This window comes from Falco naumanni, chromosome 1, assembly GCF_017639655.2.
Source record: "Falco naumanni isolate bFalNau1 chromosome 1, bFalNau1.pat, whole genome shotgun sequence".
NCBI lineage: Eukaryota > Metazoa > Chordata > Aves > Falconiformes > Falconidae > Falco > Falco naumanni.
In genome coordinates this window covers 93,448,042-93,467,390 of record NC_054054.1, presented here as the reverse complement: position 1 = coordinate 93,467,390, position 19,349 = coordinate 93,448,042, and the positions used below count along the sequence as shown (strand labels likewise).

At 48.8% G+C, this 19,349-nt stretch overlaps 1 protein-coding gene across 1 annotated transcript in view; it reads left to right on the top strand.

The window, feature by feature from the left end:
* The window catches only part of RTN4R (reticulon 4 receptor), a 78,431-nt gene extending 59,399 nt beyond the window's left edge, over nucleotides 1-19,032 (top strand). The window contains exon 2 of the mRNA XM_040607384.1: nucleotides 16,977-19,032. Within this exon, the coding sequence (XP_040463318.1) occupies nucleotides 16,977-18,406 (1,430 nt within the window). The 3' untranslated portion in view covers nucleotides 18,407-19,032. The remainder of the gene's footprint in view (nucleotides 1-16,976) is intronic.
* Nucleotides 19,033-19,349: the final 317 nt, after the last annotated feature.

Below are 19,349 nucleotides of genomic sequence, written 5' to 3'. Positions count from 1 at the left end.
GCCATCTGTCATGGTCTGGGAGTATTTATACCTCTAAAAGGTGGTATTTTGATGTCCCTTTTTCTCCAAACGTATTCTCCTGAAAATTTTGTTTTTGTGGAGTACCAAATGTCCTTCGCTTCCTTTGCGTAAGGATGACAAAAGGGAGGCCCAATGACCTGCCATGCTGTGCTGGTCTGAGTGATGATTTTATATCCAGATGCTCTGTTCCAGTCTAATGCAGAAATTGAGCTGGGACTATTTTGTCCAAAACTTTCTGGTTGGTTTGTTGTTTTTTTTTTTCCATCTCTTTGCCAACAACCTGCCTAGGGTTGACCTGGCATGTGTTTGGTTCAGTGGCTCTCTGCAGCTCTCTCTTCATGTGGGTACCAACCTGACTGCATGGGGCTGCCCCACTGCACAGCTCATTTCTGAGGTTCAAAATTGAAACAGAGAGGACAGGCAACGTGTGCTCCTCTTTCCATATCTCCTTGTTGATAAGATTTGCTATTAGTGCCTGGTAGGGTGATTGCTCCTCCTTCAGCTCGGTTAATTTGTTGTGTTACACTGCCTACTCCTGCATTGTTTCCAGGATTCTGCAGCCCTTAGGACACACAATTAAGACATCTCAACCTGTGCACACAGCTGGTCCCCCAAGTTCACCTGTGGACCATGCTCTTTCTCTCACCACTTCCGTAAGTTTCTAGGTGTTTTGGTTAAGCAAGAACATCAGAACCTAAGAGCTGTTGCAACAGCGATCAATAATAACAATTGTATTCTTTCTGATAGTGTCTAGGAGCCCCAGGCAAGAACTAACATTTGGCGATGCAAGCACGGAGCAAAAATTCACTACCAAGTAAACCACCTTCCCTTCACTCATTATCAGCCATCATCTCGCAGCTCTCTGGCAGCTCCTCAGATACAGCTCTTTTATCTACAATCTTTCCCCTTCACACTGATTAGTTGGAAGGCTGATCATTTTCCCCAGAAGTCGCTGCATTTTTCTAGCCTGTATCAATCTGCCATTTTTTTTCCCCACAACCCTCCCTGTCATTTATCTATCCCCACTAATGCTGAAAGCTTCTCCAGCTCAGTAGGGGCAAATTTAATTAACCTGCTATTTTCTCCCATTCTCATCTAGATCATTAAGGAGAGTGCCTAATGAGCCTGGGTCTAACAGTGGTCCCAGTGGCCCATCACAGCACGTGTCCTCCTCTTCGATATATCAACCAGTTAACATTAAAGTTCAATTGGGATCTTTCAGGCAGTAGTAGTCGTTCCTCCAGTCCCGTATGAATTTAGAAATGTTAAAGTTCAATTGGGATCTTTCAGGCAGTAGTCGTTCCTCCAGTCCCATTTAACACGTCAGGAGGGAGCTGGTTGGTGCTGTAGTGTGTGGTCCATCTGCCCGCATTGCCCAGCCAGCTGGGGATGAAGGTGCGGGTCTCTGCCTCAAGTCAGGCATTCTGGGGGATGTGGCAACCAGGTCTTGTCATCACGCTGGCCTTATGGGTGACAGTGTGCACCCCTGCAAGGCTCTCCAGACTCAGTTGGACAAGCAGACCCCTCCGTACTGAGGTCCATCAGCACCTGGCGATGGAAATGTCCCCCTCAGGCTGGTAGGTGGCAGGAAAATTCATGCGCCATTGGCTTCGCAGGCAGCTGAGATGAGTTTGAGAACTGCTGTCAGTTTTAGGTGCTGACAGCTCTTGGCGGGGGGGTGGGGGGGGTGGGGGGTGGGTGGGGCTGGGGTGCTACTACCACAGCTACCCTTGCACCAGCAACCAGCCACTGTTGCTGTTCCACAACCTGTGCTGCTTGCCGGCCAGCTGCAGCTGAGGGGATGCTGCGCTGTGGGAACTGGCCAGAGTCCCAGGAAAGATGAACAGGAGGACATTGAACTTGTTTGATTTCAATTCAGGCAGCGATTCTGAACAAACCCAGCCATCACATGCACGCACCCCTACCTCCAACCCGTCACAGGAAACCCCAGAGGGACCTTCCAAATCTAGGATTAGCTGTTTCCCTGATAATAGCCTGTGGGCACCAGCAGCTAACACGAGGGCTAAGAGGCATGCGTCACCTTCAGCAGGATTTAAACACGTCAGAGGAGAGGAGAAAGAAATAGCAGCTGAATTTCAACATTAGCAAATGTCAAACCAGACATTTGGGAATGGAAAAAACGTAAGGTGACCTCTAGACTGCTGGGAAAAGAGCTGGAATATCTTGGTAATGAAGGGGATTTAGGGATTCAGAAAGCGTTATCTGAAGGATGAGGGACACATGGTGGCTTCAGCAAAGGATGCTCTCACCCGGGAAGAATAAAGATCCAGAAGGAATTTTATCAATGTAAGACCTATGTGAAGGCACCGGCTGACCCCAGAGGCGCGTACAGCCGGTGACATGGGGAGCATGGATGGCTCAGGGCAGGACACGCCGCTCCCCAGCAGCTGGACCCCGCAGTAGTACAGAATGGTGAGCGAAGAGAAGCACAAGGCTTTGCTCAGGGCAGAGGAAGACTTAGGTTTGTGGCAGGGTGAAGAAGAAAGGCTGCTCTGTGGTGATGACCAGGAGAGGGATGCAGGCAGGAGACACTGTGTAAACACATCAGCAAAGACTGAGATACAATCGGTGCAAAGTCAAGATGAGTTTGGCCTCCTGTGGAAACAGCACAGGCTTGGTCCTCGAAGCATGGGGAAGCCAGCCTTCCTTGAGGAGACATTTCATCATCTGTGCAGAATTTGCCCATGATTTCCTTTGCTGTCAACCTCATTTGCCCTGTGTGCCTTCCCCAGTTGCTTGCTGTGTCAGGCTGTTGCTGCTTGTTACGTGATGCTACTGCATGGTGCTGGTTTGACTAAACTGTGCCACAAGGGAAGCTGGTTTGGGCTGTTTTCTTGGCACAAGGTGGGAGTGAAGGAGATGTCACCCCAGATGACATCTTAGAAGGAAGATAGCAAGGCAGAGGCCAAGGGTGGTGAAGCAGAAATGGCAGTATTTAAATCCTGGGTGGAAGCAGGTTTTCATGAGGATCTAAGTAGTAATGCAGGAGCCTTTCGTACTCCATAATCAAAGCGAGATTATCCGAGTTTACCTAGTGCTACATCTCTTAAAACATTCCCTAGGGGAGGGAAGATGGACAGACGCACCAGAAGAAAAGGACAATCTGAAATTCCTAGCTCTGCTCTGAAGTATTCGTGGTTTCCCTGTGTGAGATCCCTGGGCTGATTCCCCACCCGAGGCTGGATGGGGTTTGCTGGGCTGAGATGGTTTGCTGGCCAGTTTTTGTGGCGTTTTGATTTTGGGAGAGTGCTGAAAAGGCTTGCATGGCCGGGCTGGTACAAAGCACACTTTTTTGAAATATGTTGTCTGGATGGTCCCCACTGGAACTGGCAGGGTTTGCTTTCCTTGTTCCGGCTCCTGTCAGAAGCTGCACGAGCTGTTTCCCTGGAAAAAGGAGAGTTTGCTTCCACTTTGGCAGGGAACAGAGAGCAGGGGAAAAGGAGGACTTACTTTATCCTGTCTTCAAATCTACAAGTTTTACTATTCTCTTTCCTTGGCTTGCATCAAGTGTGAGAAATCCCAAAGAAAGTAACAGTGAATATGCTGGGATGATTTTTTTCCAGGCTGTAAGAGATGGGATATTCTGCTCGTACATGTATTTCCTATCACGTGCCGTTTTGATGCCTGATGTTATTGCTCTTCACCTCAGGGGTATCCTGCAGGATTGAGCTTCCCAGGTGCATTTTTTTTGTGATTCTGATCTGAAGTAAATTTTTTCACTTCAGTTAATTCCTTTGGTGATATGATTCATTTTTCCCCCCCAAATCAGTAGTTGGTCCTTGGTCTCCCTCCCAGTGCTGAAGGAGGTAAACTAAAACAAATAAAGATGGCAAATTAAATGGGAAAAAAGTACACTTAGTGTTGTGAAATATTAATAGCCATTTAGTATTAGGGGAAATTAGACCTGCTGCATTAAAAATGCTCTGCATGGAGTGACTGAACTGCAGCGTGTGAAGTCTGTGTCCCCGTGGAGATCTGCAGGTCCTGGCTATAGGATGAAGATTGCCTTCAAAAAGCTTCATGGTTTGCTTCTTTTAAGCAATGTGCTTCAGGGGCTGAAGCAAAATGTGTTGCTACAACATCCCTTTCTCAAACAAGGCAGCAGTGGGACAGCAATGCCTACCTTGCCTGCTGTGGAAGAGTAAGGAAAGGTTATTGGTTTGACAGGGTGGTGGTAGAATGACACGAACACCCGATCCTGGAGAAAAAACAAGTCTCACCGAGTCAGTGCTAATGCAACCTTTTTCTTTTGTCTGAAATGATCCTGGGTGCTTAAGCAACCTGCCTGTGGAGGCTGTGAAGTAGCATCTTAGCTGGATGCTCAGCTGAGGTGAGACACCATCCGTCAGAAGCGGTTTCTGGAGAGTAACAGTAATCCAGCTTGGAGGAATGTGCAAGCCTCTTCCTAAGGAGTGCACATGGGTGCGCTGTCAAAATTAGCTGACAAGGTTCCTGGTCTAATTCCTTATAAATATCCGAAAACCTGGGGAGCCCCAGAGGCAGGGAAGGCCAGTGCCCACCGCTGGTTTAAAGCAGCAAGTAGGAGAGCTCAGGAGGTGAGGAGAGGCTGATCAGTTTGGTCTCAGTGCTGTGGGACAAAGGATATGTTAACATCACTGAAGATCAAAGGCATAGAGATACCATTAATTTCAACTGGTAGATTTCCCATTTCTTAAACCCAGTCCCAGTTCTTAATTGTTTCTGATATAGTTTCTAAAGATCCTGCTTTCACTGTTATTTATTAATCATATTGCCATGATGCCAACAAGCCCCAGGCATGGACTGATGTCCTGGTGTATTAGATGTGGGGAAAAAAACCCAACCCAGTCTCTGCTCATGTATCTGTTTTTTTATAATGTATTCAGGTTTATGTCAGGCACTTGATTTACTTGGTCAAAAATATGCTCTCTATTGAATCAATGAACAGTTATTAAATGGATTAAGAAAACAAGCAGCTAAAAGCTTTCAAAATGTGATTGTTGTTGGAGGATCATTGCTGAACAAGATGCTTGCATGGTAGCTTTGCAAGATTCAGCTTTCACCCCGGTGTATTTCACTATTTTCATGAATGATCTGGAAAATATATATAAATTAGTTGCCCGTAAAGTTTGCAGCTGATTCAAATTTTGCCATGATAAATAATGATGAAGGCAGGTCTCTAATGCAGAGCAATTGCAATTGCTTGGTAGACTGGTAACAGCGAAACAACATGAATTTTAATACAGCTAAATGCTCGGTCATCCATCTCGGAGAGCAGAATGTAGGCCACTCTGTCAGGCTGGGAGACTGCCTGCTCGAGGGCAGCGACTCTAAAATTGATTTAAGGGCCATATTGGATAACAGGTGATTATGAACATTTAATGCCCTGTAGTGGTGAAACGGATGAACATGATCTCTGGATAAAGAGGGGAAGCCGAAGTCTGAATGAGGAGTTTTTATCCACCTTGATTAAAGAGTGGGAAGGTGCTGTAATGAGACCCAACGGCTGGAACTTGAACTGAAGGCTTTTGGCATGGGGATGTGGTGCAGATTCCCGGTGGGATCCCGCGGGGTTTGAAAACATGGGGTGGGTATCTGTTGTGAGGGATGTGGGGAGCTCAGCCGGGCTCCGGGGGCTGCTGCCACCAGTGAGGCTCCAGCCTCGGCTGCGGGCTGGGATCCTTCCCCCGCTGCGCTTCCCCAGTTCCGCGCAAATGGGAAGGTGTATCATTAGCGTCCTATTGTATTCTTGTTTAGCTTGGCTTCACGGAGTCTGCACAGCTCAGAAATATGTTTATAGAGTTGTGGTGTCGTGTTTCTTATCTGGCGAGAGTGGATGAGAGAGCTGCAGAAGGGCAGGCAAGCATGTCTAATGCTGAAACGGCAAAGGAGACAAAGCCGGCACCTGATAAAGACAGCGGCGGTTGAATTTGCACACTTATTAAAAACCAGTCCCAGCTTTTATCTGGGAATGAAAGGGCTCACATAGCGGGGTTGTGTGCTGGGGAGCTGGGAGGGATGCCAGGAGAGACAGGGGAACGAAGGCGGAGGGGGGAGCACGGCTACACCAGGCTCCTGTCCCACCATGTTTGGCATGGGGATGTGGTGCAGATTCCTGGTGGGATCCTATGGGGTCCTGTCCCACCATGTGGGTGGAGGGGCCAAGTGTCCAGGGCAGCGCCGAGAAATGCCCCGTGCCTGGACCACAGAGCTTGCTGTAAGGCAGCATCGTGGCAGAGACCTGACATTTCATTGCACGGCTCTGCTACTCCACCGATCAAGGGGACAGCTCATGCGGTGGCGTTCAGAGCTCTGGTCATCCAGGCTCAGAAAAAGAGCATCAGGTTGTGAGCAGGGTGGAGAAAATACGATTTTCAGTCACCCGTGTCTGCTCTCATGTTTTCATTTCTAGCTGTTCTTTGAAAAAGTGGCTGTGCCTGAAATTAAAATATTCTCCCTCTCCCCATCCTACTTGTGTTGCCTGGGGCATTAGCTCCCAGGCTGTTTCTTCAGCTGCAGGGGTTGTCTGCATCCATGCAGACACCCAAACTGAGGTCATGGGAAATTTTTGGAGCAACTTTTCCTTCCAAGCTCTTTCCTAGACTGCATTCCTCTATGTTATCTGCAGATGCCGGGTCCGTAAGCAAAAGCTGAGATAAGTGTCATTTTAGAGAAAAAAAAAAACCAAAACCCAAGAAAAAGGCTGCCTCGTGCAATGGGGCACATCCAGCGCTGAAGATGTGGGGGTGGGATTTGCAGCTGCCAGGTGGGGTGCAGTCGCAGATGGCTGGGGGAGAGCAGGTGTAAATGCCATCTGGAGCTTTACCTCTCCTTTCTGTGAGTCACCCGCACACACAGTGCTTTCACCAGTGCCAGGTTTGGATACGCAGGAAACTCTGTGCCTTAGTAATAATGTTTTGAAGCATTCCTGAGATGCTTTGGGCTCCACAGGAGATCTAAGTCATCTCAGGAACCCGAGTTTACTTCCTTTGGACACCTGTTTGTCCCTGATTTTTTTACAAATATGGCACAGATAATACCAAGTTCTGTAGGAGCTAGTTGTGATTCACAATGCATATTTTCTCACTTCATTCTTCACAGTATGAGGATTGAGCAGTGGCAGTATCATAGATGATCCTGTTCATGCAATGTGCTGGATGCATCCCATCTGGATAAGCTGGAAATGAGGATCATGACCACTTTGTGATGCCCTCATCCGCTGTGCTGGTGACCGCTCACACCTTCTCTTGGTCTGCTTTCTTAGGCAGCCTGGGATCTGTTCGGATTTACTGGGCTGGGTGTGGATTTTGGTCACACGACACTTGGCAAAAGGCAGAGCGGCAGGGATAGCTATGATAATACCATGGCTGTTGGTGGCCGGGACTTGGAAAAGATGCAGATGTGACATTTTTCCCAGGTTGTGAGGAAGGAGCCTGCTTCCCCTTCGTCTCACTGTGCTCGGTTTGGCCGAGCTCAGCTTGGCAGTGAGCGTGCCCCTGCAGCCCTGTGTAGTGGATTAGGATCGTAACAATTGTTCAGAACAGTCCAAGATGAGTTCCTGACAGGTGGATTGGGATAGTTCAACTTGGACCTGTAGGATGTCTGTCTGCCCTTGTTTTGCTGGCTCTCCTGCCGCAAGCCTACAGCCTTCCTCCCCATCCTCTCCCTTTTTCCTCCCAGGGCTGCCACAGGGTTGCTCCAAATGCTTGTTCCAGGCCATGGGCTTTCACCTTCCCTTTGGGCACTGGGCATTTTCTGCCTCTCGTCTGACTTCCACATTAGATGTTTGTCTTGGACTTCTGCCTTTGCCACAGACTGTCCCCTGCACTGAGTATCAGCATCGGAGTTTGGTTCTCCTCCAGCCATCGCTCTTGCGTTTGCTAACTGGCACGGTATCATGTCAACCTCACCTGCTCAGAGCCGGATCCCTACGGATCCCATGTGATCTACCAAGTACAGAGGCTGATGCTGAGATTGGCCCGGGGAAGCTATTGTGCAGCGACCTTTGCGGTGTCACACTGGTGGAAGGTACACTAGAGAGGGCCAGGAGCAAGGCAATGCCAAGACTTTGCATTATGTCTACAGGAGAGCTGGACATGGCCATGGTCATTCCAGTGTTAAGGAACCATACCTGCTCACATCCTGAAAGAGGGCACAGTTCTGCACACCGAGGGGAAGGCAGCCTGCCTCTGAGGAGGAAAAAAGGAATACTGGGAGCGTTTGGATGGGCCAGCAGCATCTGGCACCCACACTGTCCGCATGGAAAGGACCCAAGTTGAACGGTGTCAGGCCTGGGACCGAATGGTATAAACCCATGTCAGAGGCCTTTTCTTAAGGAATTCTCCATGCTTTGACTTTAAGGTCATAAGCTTTTCACTTCCAGATATGCGCTAGGTAGCAGGAAACAAGACGGATCAAAAATATGCAGATTTATTGCGCCTTACACAAGAGCAGCTGAAAATTCTGTCTCTGCCAATAGAATTGGCAGAGACTTAGTCCCACCAGGTGAGGTGGCAGAGCAGAGAGCTGGCAAGAGCCCTCATTGAAGCATGGCCTAGGATATCCATAGGATTTCCCTATGCCTATCCATAGGAAACAGTGATAACTAGGTCAGCTTTTTAATACCTAAGAGAATAACCTCATATCAAAGATGCAAGCAAAGTTTATTCCTCTTTTTTGTGTAAACCATTTTAAGGAGCATCTTTAGGCTGTGTTGGTAGGTAGGGATTACCGAGTCCTTATTTCTGTGAAGTGCTGCTGCAGCTTGGCTGCTGGATCAGGAAGATGTCACTGCATGCAGCCAGCTCACATTTTAAGACTGGGGCGCAACTGTGAACACTGCTAATATTTCTGCTTGAAGGAAAGTGGATATTTGGGCAGATGATTTGTTGCAGCAAGGGTTTTTCATGGTAAAATTCGTAACCACAGACTAGATGGCAGATGCAATTCAGCACTTATAAATACAAAGTAATGTACACTGGCAAACAGCCCAGACCCTTACCTAAACAAACACAATGATGGGCTCTAAATGAGCTATTGCTGCTCAGCAAAGTGATCCTTGGGACTTTGTGGAGGGCTCCCTGAAAAGCTCAGCTTGATGCTGAATGATGGCAGAGAGCAGGAGCTATAAGGGGAAGAGCAGGGTGTCTAAACCTCTGCGCAAGTCCGTGCTGCAGTTGCATCCCAAGTGTCATCCTCCCACCCCTGCAGTGACGAGGTCCTGGAAAAGATGCAGAGAAGTACATGGCAAAAATGTCTGGAGCAGAATTCATACCGTGACCTAGGGCTTGGAGAAAACCTAAGAGAGTGGAAAGAAGATTTTGTAGTCTGTTAAGGAGACAGAGAAATTCTGCCGCAGGCAGGCCCTGGGCCACTGTTTGCCTGGGGCTTGGAGAAGATGCCAGGGCAATGCTCCCCTCATTTAGTGTTGCTTTTCCATCCCCATCTGCTCCCGACCGCTGTGTCAGACCAGCCCAAATGGGCCCTTGTCTGACTCCATGCAGCTCTTCTCGCATTCTTCTGTTATAACGAGGGCTTTTCTCTTTCTCATTTCCTGGCCTTGCAGGGCATTACTAGGCTATAATAATTGATATTAGTGTTATTGTTATGTAGGGACCTAATGACTCCTGTATTTAAATCCTGTGATATTTTCCCCTGTGAAGGTTTCTCTTGACCTTTTCTTTGAGACTCTTTCACACCTCTGTGGCTTGCAGCAAGCCTTTGAAATTCAGCAGGAGGAAAACCCTCTGGCTAGAGAAGAGGCTTTTTTCTTTCTTTTTTTTTTTTTTTTTTTTGCCCTCCTCATCAAATTCATATTCAAATTGGCTGAAATATAAACTGTTAACTATCACCTTTCCCTTTCTCTCCCTGATGTTGCGGAGGGAAATGCTGGCAAACCACCAAAAGTATAACCCTGCCCAAATGTTGTTAGGCTAAACCGATGCTGCTGCCAAAACGCAGGGATGGGGAGCACCACTGGCCGGGAACTGCTTTGGCACATGCCTGTGAAGGGATGGAGATGCCCTGGTTAAGGTTTGTGGTGCAATCCACTCACATAATGAGTCATGTAGCTCAGCCATAAGTGGTGCTGAAAAATCAGCATTCAAACCCCTCTGGAGATTTGTGAGGATGGATTCTAAGAATTGCACATGCTATAACTCGCTTTTACCTTCTTCCTTTAAAAGTATCCCTGCAATATTAAGTGCAAAAATCACATTAAGGGAGGGAGTATGATTTAGGTGGAAAAGATGAACACCTAGAAGTTAGGAAATGGCACATCTATTGCCTCCATCCCCTGCCTGGATACATTACGGAAATGACCTTTCATTTCTGACCACATACCATATTTTTTCTGCTGAAATCCTGTCTTGTTCGGGGGAGAGGCTGGATAGACCAAAGAGCAGGACTGAGGCTGTACTGCCAAAGGGGATGAAGAACACCACAGTCCCAAAGGTTAATGGATCTGGATGCAGTCCCAGAGCATGTGGGATCAAAGACTGTACCTGTAGAAGTTAGGGGTGGGACTCAGGTGCCTAAACATGGCCTGCTGCCGTTTTGTGTCACACCCAGCTCCAGCTGCTGGAGGAGAGCAGGTCTAGAGGAGCTGTGTCAAATCCGTCAGCACTCATGTTGGCGTCTCAGACCCTCAAGGGTGTCTAAAAAGGGAATTAGCTGCCTATTTTTAGGCAGCTGGGATTCAGCACCGGAACAAGGCGTAGGTGTTTTGCTTTGAGCCGGGACTCTGAGCTCCAGCAACGGCCCATGGAGATGGAGCTGACCCAGCCAGCCGAGCCTGGAGAGCAATACGGCGCCCCAGAGCAGACACAGAGCCATGGTCAACACCTCACTGACTGTTCTGGAGAGGGGTGCCTGACACCCCAGCACTCTCATGGAGCTGCAGATACACCACGGGACCTGCAGCAGCCCCCAGCTTTTCTGCTGCGGCTGGCTGCTTGCGTGGCAGTGGGCACCTGCGTGCTGAGACCTGCTCTGTTCGTACCCGCTCCCAGTCCTCGGTTTCCCAGACCAGTTGCTTCTCCCAGGTGCTTGTGTGGTGGCAGAGCATCACTCCTTCTCCCCCTGAAGGCACTCCAGCCTTCCTCTCTGCAGTGGAGGGAGGGAAGAGGCAGCAGAAGGGAGGGAAACTCCAGCCTGGGGTGAGGCTAGTCCAAACCAATTCTCCTTCCTCATTCACTTCTCAATTCGCCTTCCACTCGAAATGCATAAAAGTGCTGCCCTCTTCCTTTTGGCACACACGCTTTCACACACACAGACCCACCTTTGGCCACAGGACAAAGCAGGAGACACTGAAGCTGCTTTGCAGAGTAGCGTTCAAAGCCATGTGCTGAATTTCAAACAATACCCGTTCAGAACAGGGAATTAAGCAGCTATAGTGTTGTCATACTATAAACAAAGGTAAAATGCTGTGTGCATCAGCAAAAGGCTTTGTATTGTAAAGTACTCCCTTTATGTCCAACCAGGAGAGAATTCAAATGATTATTGACCCTCCACTGTAGGAAAGCCGCATTATAATATCTTCAAATCAATAGAGACAAGTGCAGCACGGCAGAGAAAGGCCAGGGCTCTGCAAACTGCAGAAAATTGCATTTTGCTTTGGCCTCTTAAAAAGTTTGCAAAGCATCTATTAGAGGCCCCCGGAGCCTTTTCTTTCTAATTGCCATGTTTGACAATGTGATCGCACAGGGGACTAGCGGAAAGACAGATAATGGACCCACTTTAATTGCTTCCCAGTTCCGTGAGTCATAACACTTCTGAGATGGCAAAGGGGAAGTGCAGCAGTTTGACTGAAGGAGGTTTCTGGCTTTTAAGAAAGCTCTGGAGGTACAAATGCTAAACTCAAAGCCAAAGTCTTGGAGGGACTGAAGGCTCCAGGTACTGGATTTTCTTTCATCTTTTGCTTTTGACTGGAACTATCCAGTGAAGTTTTAATCATGTTCTGGAAGGGGTAGGAATAGCTTTGTGTCTTAAGAGATGAAGGAATGGATGTCACGCCAAGACCCTTTTTCTCAGGGATGGGCGCTAAGGCTCAGTCCTGCAGGTAGAAGAGGCCGGCAGGTGGTGGAGGACTCGGCATCAGTCAGTCAGCAGTGATAGTGGGAGCACACTGACAGCTCCCGATGGATTTATCTGGCAGGTCGAGAGGACACTGTAGTTCTCCATGGGGATCTGGGCTTGGCATGTATTCTGGGAACAGATGCACGGTGGACCTTCTGACCTCACTCCTCCCTGTGACACCAGTGAATATCTCTTGTACTTCTGGCCTAAGGGCAGGCTTTTTCTTGGAAAACGAAGGAGCCCGCAGCCAGTGTTGAACCCAGAGCTCCAGGAAAACAATGGCCTTTGCCTGTGCCAGCTGGGCTGTGGAGTAGCTGGGGCCCTTCTGCCCAGGTCCTTTGGATTCTTGTTATCTGCCCTCAGCCAGGGCTTTGACCTTTCTGCTCAGGGCAGCACCCACTGGGACCCCTCAGCATCATGGATGCTTGGTGCCTCCTGAGAAGAGCAGAAGCCCACGACACTCACACTATTCCTGGCAATTTTTAAGCTGCATTGGTATGATCCTTGCCTGACCACCCTCTGAAGGTCTTCAACCTTCCCTCTGCTTTGTGCCAAGAGAAACAAGCTGCAGTGTGATGTACAGAACATTGTATATCTGGGCACTGCTGGGATGTGCCCCAGCCTCTCTGGGGATGGACTGGTTTGCCTGGATGCTGCCTTCACCTCAGCTGGACAAGCCCTGGGATGTGGTGGCTGTGAAGGAGGGGAGGATGATGAAAGGAGGAGGCCGTCAAAAAGGGGGATGAGTAAGGGGGAGTGTAGAGGAGAAGAAGATGAAGCACCTGGTTTTGTGCCAGGGTGCCCAGCTGATGGGTGTTGTGGTGCCTGGTTCCTGTACACACCTCTGCGATACAGTCCCCAGATCAGTGCTGCAGCTCATTCCTCTGCTCCATGGCCCAAGCTCCATGCTAGAGCACAAAGCTCAGCGAGGTGATGCTCCACACCATCCTGCGGTGCTCGGCTCAGCATAAAGGGGCTTGGGTCTGTGCTTTGTGTCATGACACTGGAACCCAAAACAGGTCCAACTGATGGGCTCCAGCCCTGGGGGCACAGGGCAGTGATACCACTGGCCTGTCTTGATCTTGCAGGGCTTGATCTAGAGTAAGAGAGAACTTGAAGATATAGGGGTATATTCCAGGCAGACAGAAACAAAGTCTGCTGTGCTTCAAACCATCCTAAAACTGTGCAGCTGTGTTAATGTGGCTTGACGCCAGGTCTTAGCAACCTCTCTGTCCCAGGACCCTGCCTTGTGCTTATCCCTGTCCTAAAGTGGTCAGTTGGCACCTGGTCAGAAAAAGCAAAGTAATATTTGCCTGAAATTGGATGGATGAAACTATCCTCAAGCAAGGTTTAGATGGGTCGTGGCATTTGGTCGTCGCTGTGGTCTGGGGACACTGAGCACAAGGCACAGTTACTGGTTGAAGACCAGTGATGGAGAAGCTCCTTAGAGGAGCGGGAGAGGGCCAAGGCATGGTCCCTGTGGTCTCTGCCACAGCATACCCCAGTCTGGCTTGGGAAGAAAGGGTCACCTTGACTTCCCAAGGCTGTCTGTGGACTGCACCCACTCCTGCACTTGCTTCAGGCCCTGCGCCGGCCAGGGGCCCTCTGATGACTGCTGGGTGCTGAGCTTTGTCATGGATCAGTCAGGACATGGTTGAGCTGCATGGCAGGAAACTAACTGGAAAAAAGCTTGGGGGGATGATTGACAGTAACTGTCTCCAGTGGAAGGAGCTAATTCGAGCAGCTTATGAACACCAGGTCCCTAATTAAAGCACACAGGCTAGCCCTGCCTGTAATTAATTTCCCTATGCTGCTCCACTGGCAGCCGGCTATCAGTGCCACTGACTCACAGCTCCCAGCAGCCTCATAGGCATTGGCAGTGGGAGAAGAAAAGCCGTGGTTCAGAGTGGAGCAGGATTTGCCCCTTCCCTTCTGCTCCTGTGTGCTGGGGAGAAGCCGTCGCGTGCCTCCAGCTCCGCACACACTCAGAAGCTGCACCAGGACCTTGCTGCCCAGCCCTGGCAGCCCTGTCTGTAGGAAAACGCTGGTGTTGCACGCTTAGGGCACAAGCAAAGTGCTCCAGAGGGTGCAGGAGCCTGGCTGTCAGGAGGGGCTGGCACGGGGCAGGGTGATACTCATACGCATGGCTCATTCTCTGCCAGCTGCTTCGTGTTTTCTCTTTCTCCTCCCGTGTATATGTATATTTATTATGCACTTGCCTCCCCTGGCTGGAGCTGGAATAGGAGCGTTGTCATTGTGATTCCTCTCACATAGGAACGGTTCTCTGCCTTCACTCCGCTGTGAGTGTGTCACATTTATAAGGCCTGTGGGATGCATCTGGGCTGTGGTTAGCTTTTCCCCGGGTAGGCTGTAGCCCCTGCGGTATTGCCAAGGCAGGGAGGAGCAGCTGGGAAGAGCCATGCAGCTGGTGGCCCTGTCTGCAGCCCGAGCGCTGTTCTGCTGGAGTGGGTGGTGTTGCGTAGCAAGGTGAATCCCATTGCTCCAGTGCTACCCCAGCCCCCATCATCTGAATCAGGAAAACTGAAGAAGGAGGCTCCGGAAAGTCCTATATCTCTGGCTATGGGTTTTCATTATCAGCTGGAGAGGAATTGTGTTGGTCAGAGAGTTGCCAGGGTGGTTTTAATTTCCCAGGAGGCTTTTCTTGGTGTGACATGTCTCCAGCGGGGAGTTTCAGTTGTCTCGTGTTACTTTGCTCCATACAAGGGGACGTGATATGTCAAAACATGACAAGCCGGCCAGAATGTGTCATAATACTGCACTCAACACACTGCCTTCCAGGGATGCTCAGCAGCTAATAATATCAGGCTCAAATTATCCCTGCATGCTGAGCTGTTATTTTTTCTCCCATGTGGACTATGATGTATAGGAGCCTCCCACCTATATGGGACTGTTGGACCACCACAGATTTATTAGCTGCACACGGTGAATTCTTTTGACTAGACTAAATCTCAGTCCTGGGATCCCAGCCTGTTAATGCAGAAAAATTACTTTCCTGCCTTGGCTTCTCCGATACCTCTGTAACTGCTTCAGTAAACAGTTGGGTGAAATTTCCGTGTGATTTAATCCTTTATCACTGGGGTTTGAAGTTGCTACTTCGATGCAAAGATGATGTGATTTCATTAGCAACGCCATCGCCTTGCAGGCTTTTCTGTGAGATGCAGCCACCGTCTCCAGGATTCAGCACCGTGGGAGCCAGCGTGCTGCGCCATGCACGTGTGGCTGGATGCGACCGGACTCTCCCCAGTCTCCCCAGTGTATCCCATTCTGCGTCGTTGTCCTCTTCTGTCTGACTTTTTGAACTCTGCTGTATTACCGTGGGGTGTAACGAGGCATCAACATGCCTGAACAATTTTTTCAGTCTTTCAAGGAAGAAAAACCCTCCCATAACAGCGAAGAGGGAAAGGTGCTGTTGTCTCTGGGCTGGAGGTCCGCAGCGATGGGGAGGAACGTGTCTTTATGCCAGAGGTACTGTGATGAGCTGGGAAGGAGACACACGTGTCCCTTGCATGTGGTATTTCACAAACGGAGCCTCCCACTGCTGCCGTTGCTGCCCATTCATTTTAGTTTCTGTAAGCGGTTTAGAGGAAGCGATCTAATTACTTGCTGCTAATTGATGGTAAAGCACTGCTGAAACTTCCTCTTTTCCCCACCTTCCCCACCATGGGTAGGCAACAGAAGGTCTCTCTGCAGGTCTCTCAGCTGGAGGTTCATGATGACCCTCCCTTCCAGGTCCCCTTTCAAGAAGGTGATGCTGGCTCCACAGCCTCTGCCCAGCCTCCGGGCCCTTTCCCAGCATCCCAGCCAGGGCTGGTGAATTTGGTGAATGTTTCCTTGTAAGTCCTGTGCAGCCCAGCTCCTGAGGAAGCAGGTGATCATCACTACGAAAAAAATATTCCTCGCAGGGGCTCTTCAACCCCGGCGGGCTGCCTGCATGCTTGGGACATGGGAAATCTACTTCTGCCTTGCAAACTCTGAGGAATCCCTGAATCAAGCATTGTACATTATCTCCTCCAACAACAGCACTGCCCTCTTTGGAAAAATGTGCTGTTTTCTCCTCTTCCTTGGTGGCTGCACAGATTCAAAGGAAAAAATGGGGCGAGAGGAAGGGAAGCAAGAATATGTGGCATAAGACTTTGACCGAGAGAAGGAAAGGATGCTCTTGGCCCCAAGACCTCTATAGACCAGTCTGACCTCTAAGTTATTCTGGGAATCTCTTAGTTATTTCTTACAGGAAGACCAGAACAGTCCACAATTGTTCATGGAAAGTCACAAAAGTCACATTTCCATCTTACATTCTGAGCGCAATCTGGAGAGACCTGCTTGTTCAATGATCCTGAAAAGCAAGGAGCCGGTGGCACTGCTGGAATGGGACACAGAGTTGCCTGGTACAACCTGGTGGCTGTAGGCATCAGCCACAGCTGGGCAGATGTTTTCCCACAGGCTGAACTGTGCTAAACGTGCCTGTGGCAGAGACAAATGCCCCCCCAGAAGCCAGCCCCTTTGCTCAGAGGTAAACTCTTTGGAGCAGGACTTACGTTAGACGTGCATCCAGGACCCACGATGCAAATACATGATGATCCTTCTCTTTCACCACCAAAGTCAGAGACCTCCCAAGTGTGAAAGGCTGAGGAGGTGCTCAGACTTTGTCACTATAAGTGTATATTGATTTTAGCTATTGTGTTGAGGGGTAGAGCATTTTTAATTCTGCAGTTTAATTGTTTGGTTTCCCTGGCATATGTTGTTTGTGGTTAGTGGCAACACACTTAGAAGGGTGATTTTCAGGCTCATCTATTAGTTGCAAAGAAAAGCACTCTCCCATGACCCTGGCTAATTTGCATACTATTTTTGTTATCCTTTAGGAAGCAAACTGCTGATTTTGGTGCTTTGCTTGAACATCCAGTCAGAAGTGGAGTCTTGCCCTGGGGCGTGTGTATGCTACAGTGAACCGAAGATTACAATAAGTTGTCAGCAGCAAGGACTGACAGCAATCCCCACTGAGATACCCATCCAGAGCCAGCGCATCTTCTTGCACAACAACAAGATAACCCTTGTGAGGTCCACCAGCTTCACGTCCTGCCGCAACATGACTATTCTTTGGATTCACTCCAACAACATCAGCCTCATTGAGCCTGGAGCCTTCTATGGGCTCAACAAACTGGAGGAGTTAGATCTCAGTGACAACACGAACCTGAAATCTATCAACCCGGTGACTTTCCGGGGTCTTGTTCACCTCCACACCTTACACCTGGATCGCTGTGGGCTCCTGGAGCTCTCCACAGGGCTTTTTCGAGGGTTGTTCTCCTTGCAATATCTCTACCTTCAGGATAATAATCTTCAGAACCTGCTGGATGACACCTTCATAGATCTCGCCAACCTCACCTACCTGTTTTTGCATGGGAACAAAATCAAGAGCTTGTCAGAGAACGTCTTTCGTGGGCTAATCAACCTTGACCGGCTGCTTCTGCACCAGAACAGGGTCAGCCTGGTTCACCGCCGGTCTTTTCACGACCTTGGGAAAGTGATGACCTTGTATCTGTTCAACAACAACCTGACGGTGCTCACGGGAGAAACCATGGCTCCCCTGGTGTCCCTTCAGTACCTACGCTTGAATGGCAACCAGTGGATCTGTGACTGCCAGGCTCGGTCCCTCTGGAATTGGTTTAAGCAGTTTAAAGGATCATCTTCAGAGCTAGAGTGCCACCTTCCCCCTCGCTTGGCAGGGAGAGACCTAAAAAGGCTGCAGAGCTCCGACTTGGAAGGATGCGTTGACTCCTTCAACCAGATACGAACAAGCGTTTTTAGCACTAAGACCAGATCTGGTAAACTGCCAACTGGGGTCCCCCCTCTCGGCTCCCACAACGGCTCCCCCAAGTGCTGCCACCCAGAAACTGACAAGTCTTTTATTTATGAAGCTAAAAGCAAGGCAGGTCCTTCTTCCCACAGCAGCCGGCCATCCTCCAACAACCCTCTCAAGGATAAGGAGAACATGTCCAAAACCAAGTACGTTGAGACGGACCCTTCCAAAAATGGCAGCAACAAGCAGATAAACGATTCCCCCTTTGGGACCTTTCCCAGCATTGTAGACCCTCCATTGACCAAGTTGAAACCAGAATTTCTAGAGCCTATTGAACCTTCCACAGTCCCAACCAAAAAGAGGCAGGGCTGCTCTAAAAAGAACAAATCAAAGGCCCAGTGCCGCCTCACCCAGCAAGGAAACAGCTCCACGTTACAGCTCAGCCTAAGCCTTTTGATCCCCCCCTTGGTGTGGAGCTTACTGTTATTCTGCTAAAATTAACTCTTTTTCCTGGGTTGATGACACTTTAATACTAGACTTTTGCTGACCTCCATAAATGTTGCAAACAAAAGCAAAACTACCATCCACCCTGAGAAAGCTTTGTTACACAAAAGTTAACTGGATGCCTTTATTAAAAAACAAAAACAAAAACAAAAAAAAAAACCACAGAAACAAAAAAGACAAACACCAAGATGTACATAATTTATTTGTCCTGAAACCTGTGAATTATAACTTTGGTCTTCGGAACTGCATTGGCCCACAAAGCAGCTTTTGCTACAGCAGATGGTAAAGAAATACGGTTTATTTACAGGCAAAAAAAAAAAAAAAAAAAGTGTAAGAAATGCTCCGAAAAGAATGTCTAAAATCTGTTTGTAACTTGACATCACACTGAACAATATTGCAGGTTCCCATTTGCAGAGGTAATGAATTTGATGCTGTTTTAATCCTATGTTTATGAATATTGCAGTTTTTCCGTATTCATTCCATCACACCATGTTTACGGGCAGCATTTGTTAAAGAATGCTACCTTTTCCTTCACAAGATTGCAGTATATATAGATATGCATTTTATTTTACTTGTGTACGAGTATACAAAAAAAATATAAAATAAAGATTTCTTTTCCTAAATGATTGTCATCTGCAAGGGGTGAAGTATGCTAACCAGCTAAAAAAGCTGAAGAAGTAAAAGGAGGCTGAGTAATCCATGATCTGGAGGCAGGTCGAGCATTTAACATGGCAGGAATAAAGAAGACATTCCCAGCACGGTTATGCAATCTGTAACTGGTGCCAGCAAAGGGCTTTCTTGCATGAAACATGCGCTGCTAACGCTCCTGTTTGCCTCCAAACTGTCCCACACGTTCACCCAACATATTTCAGGATGCTGGGAACAGCAGGGAACAGCCCCTAGGAGCTGAGGGCTCCAGGTGGTAGGTGGAGGA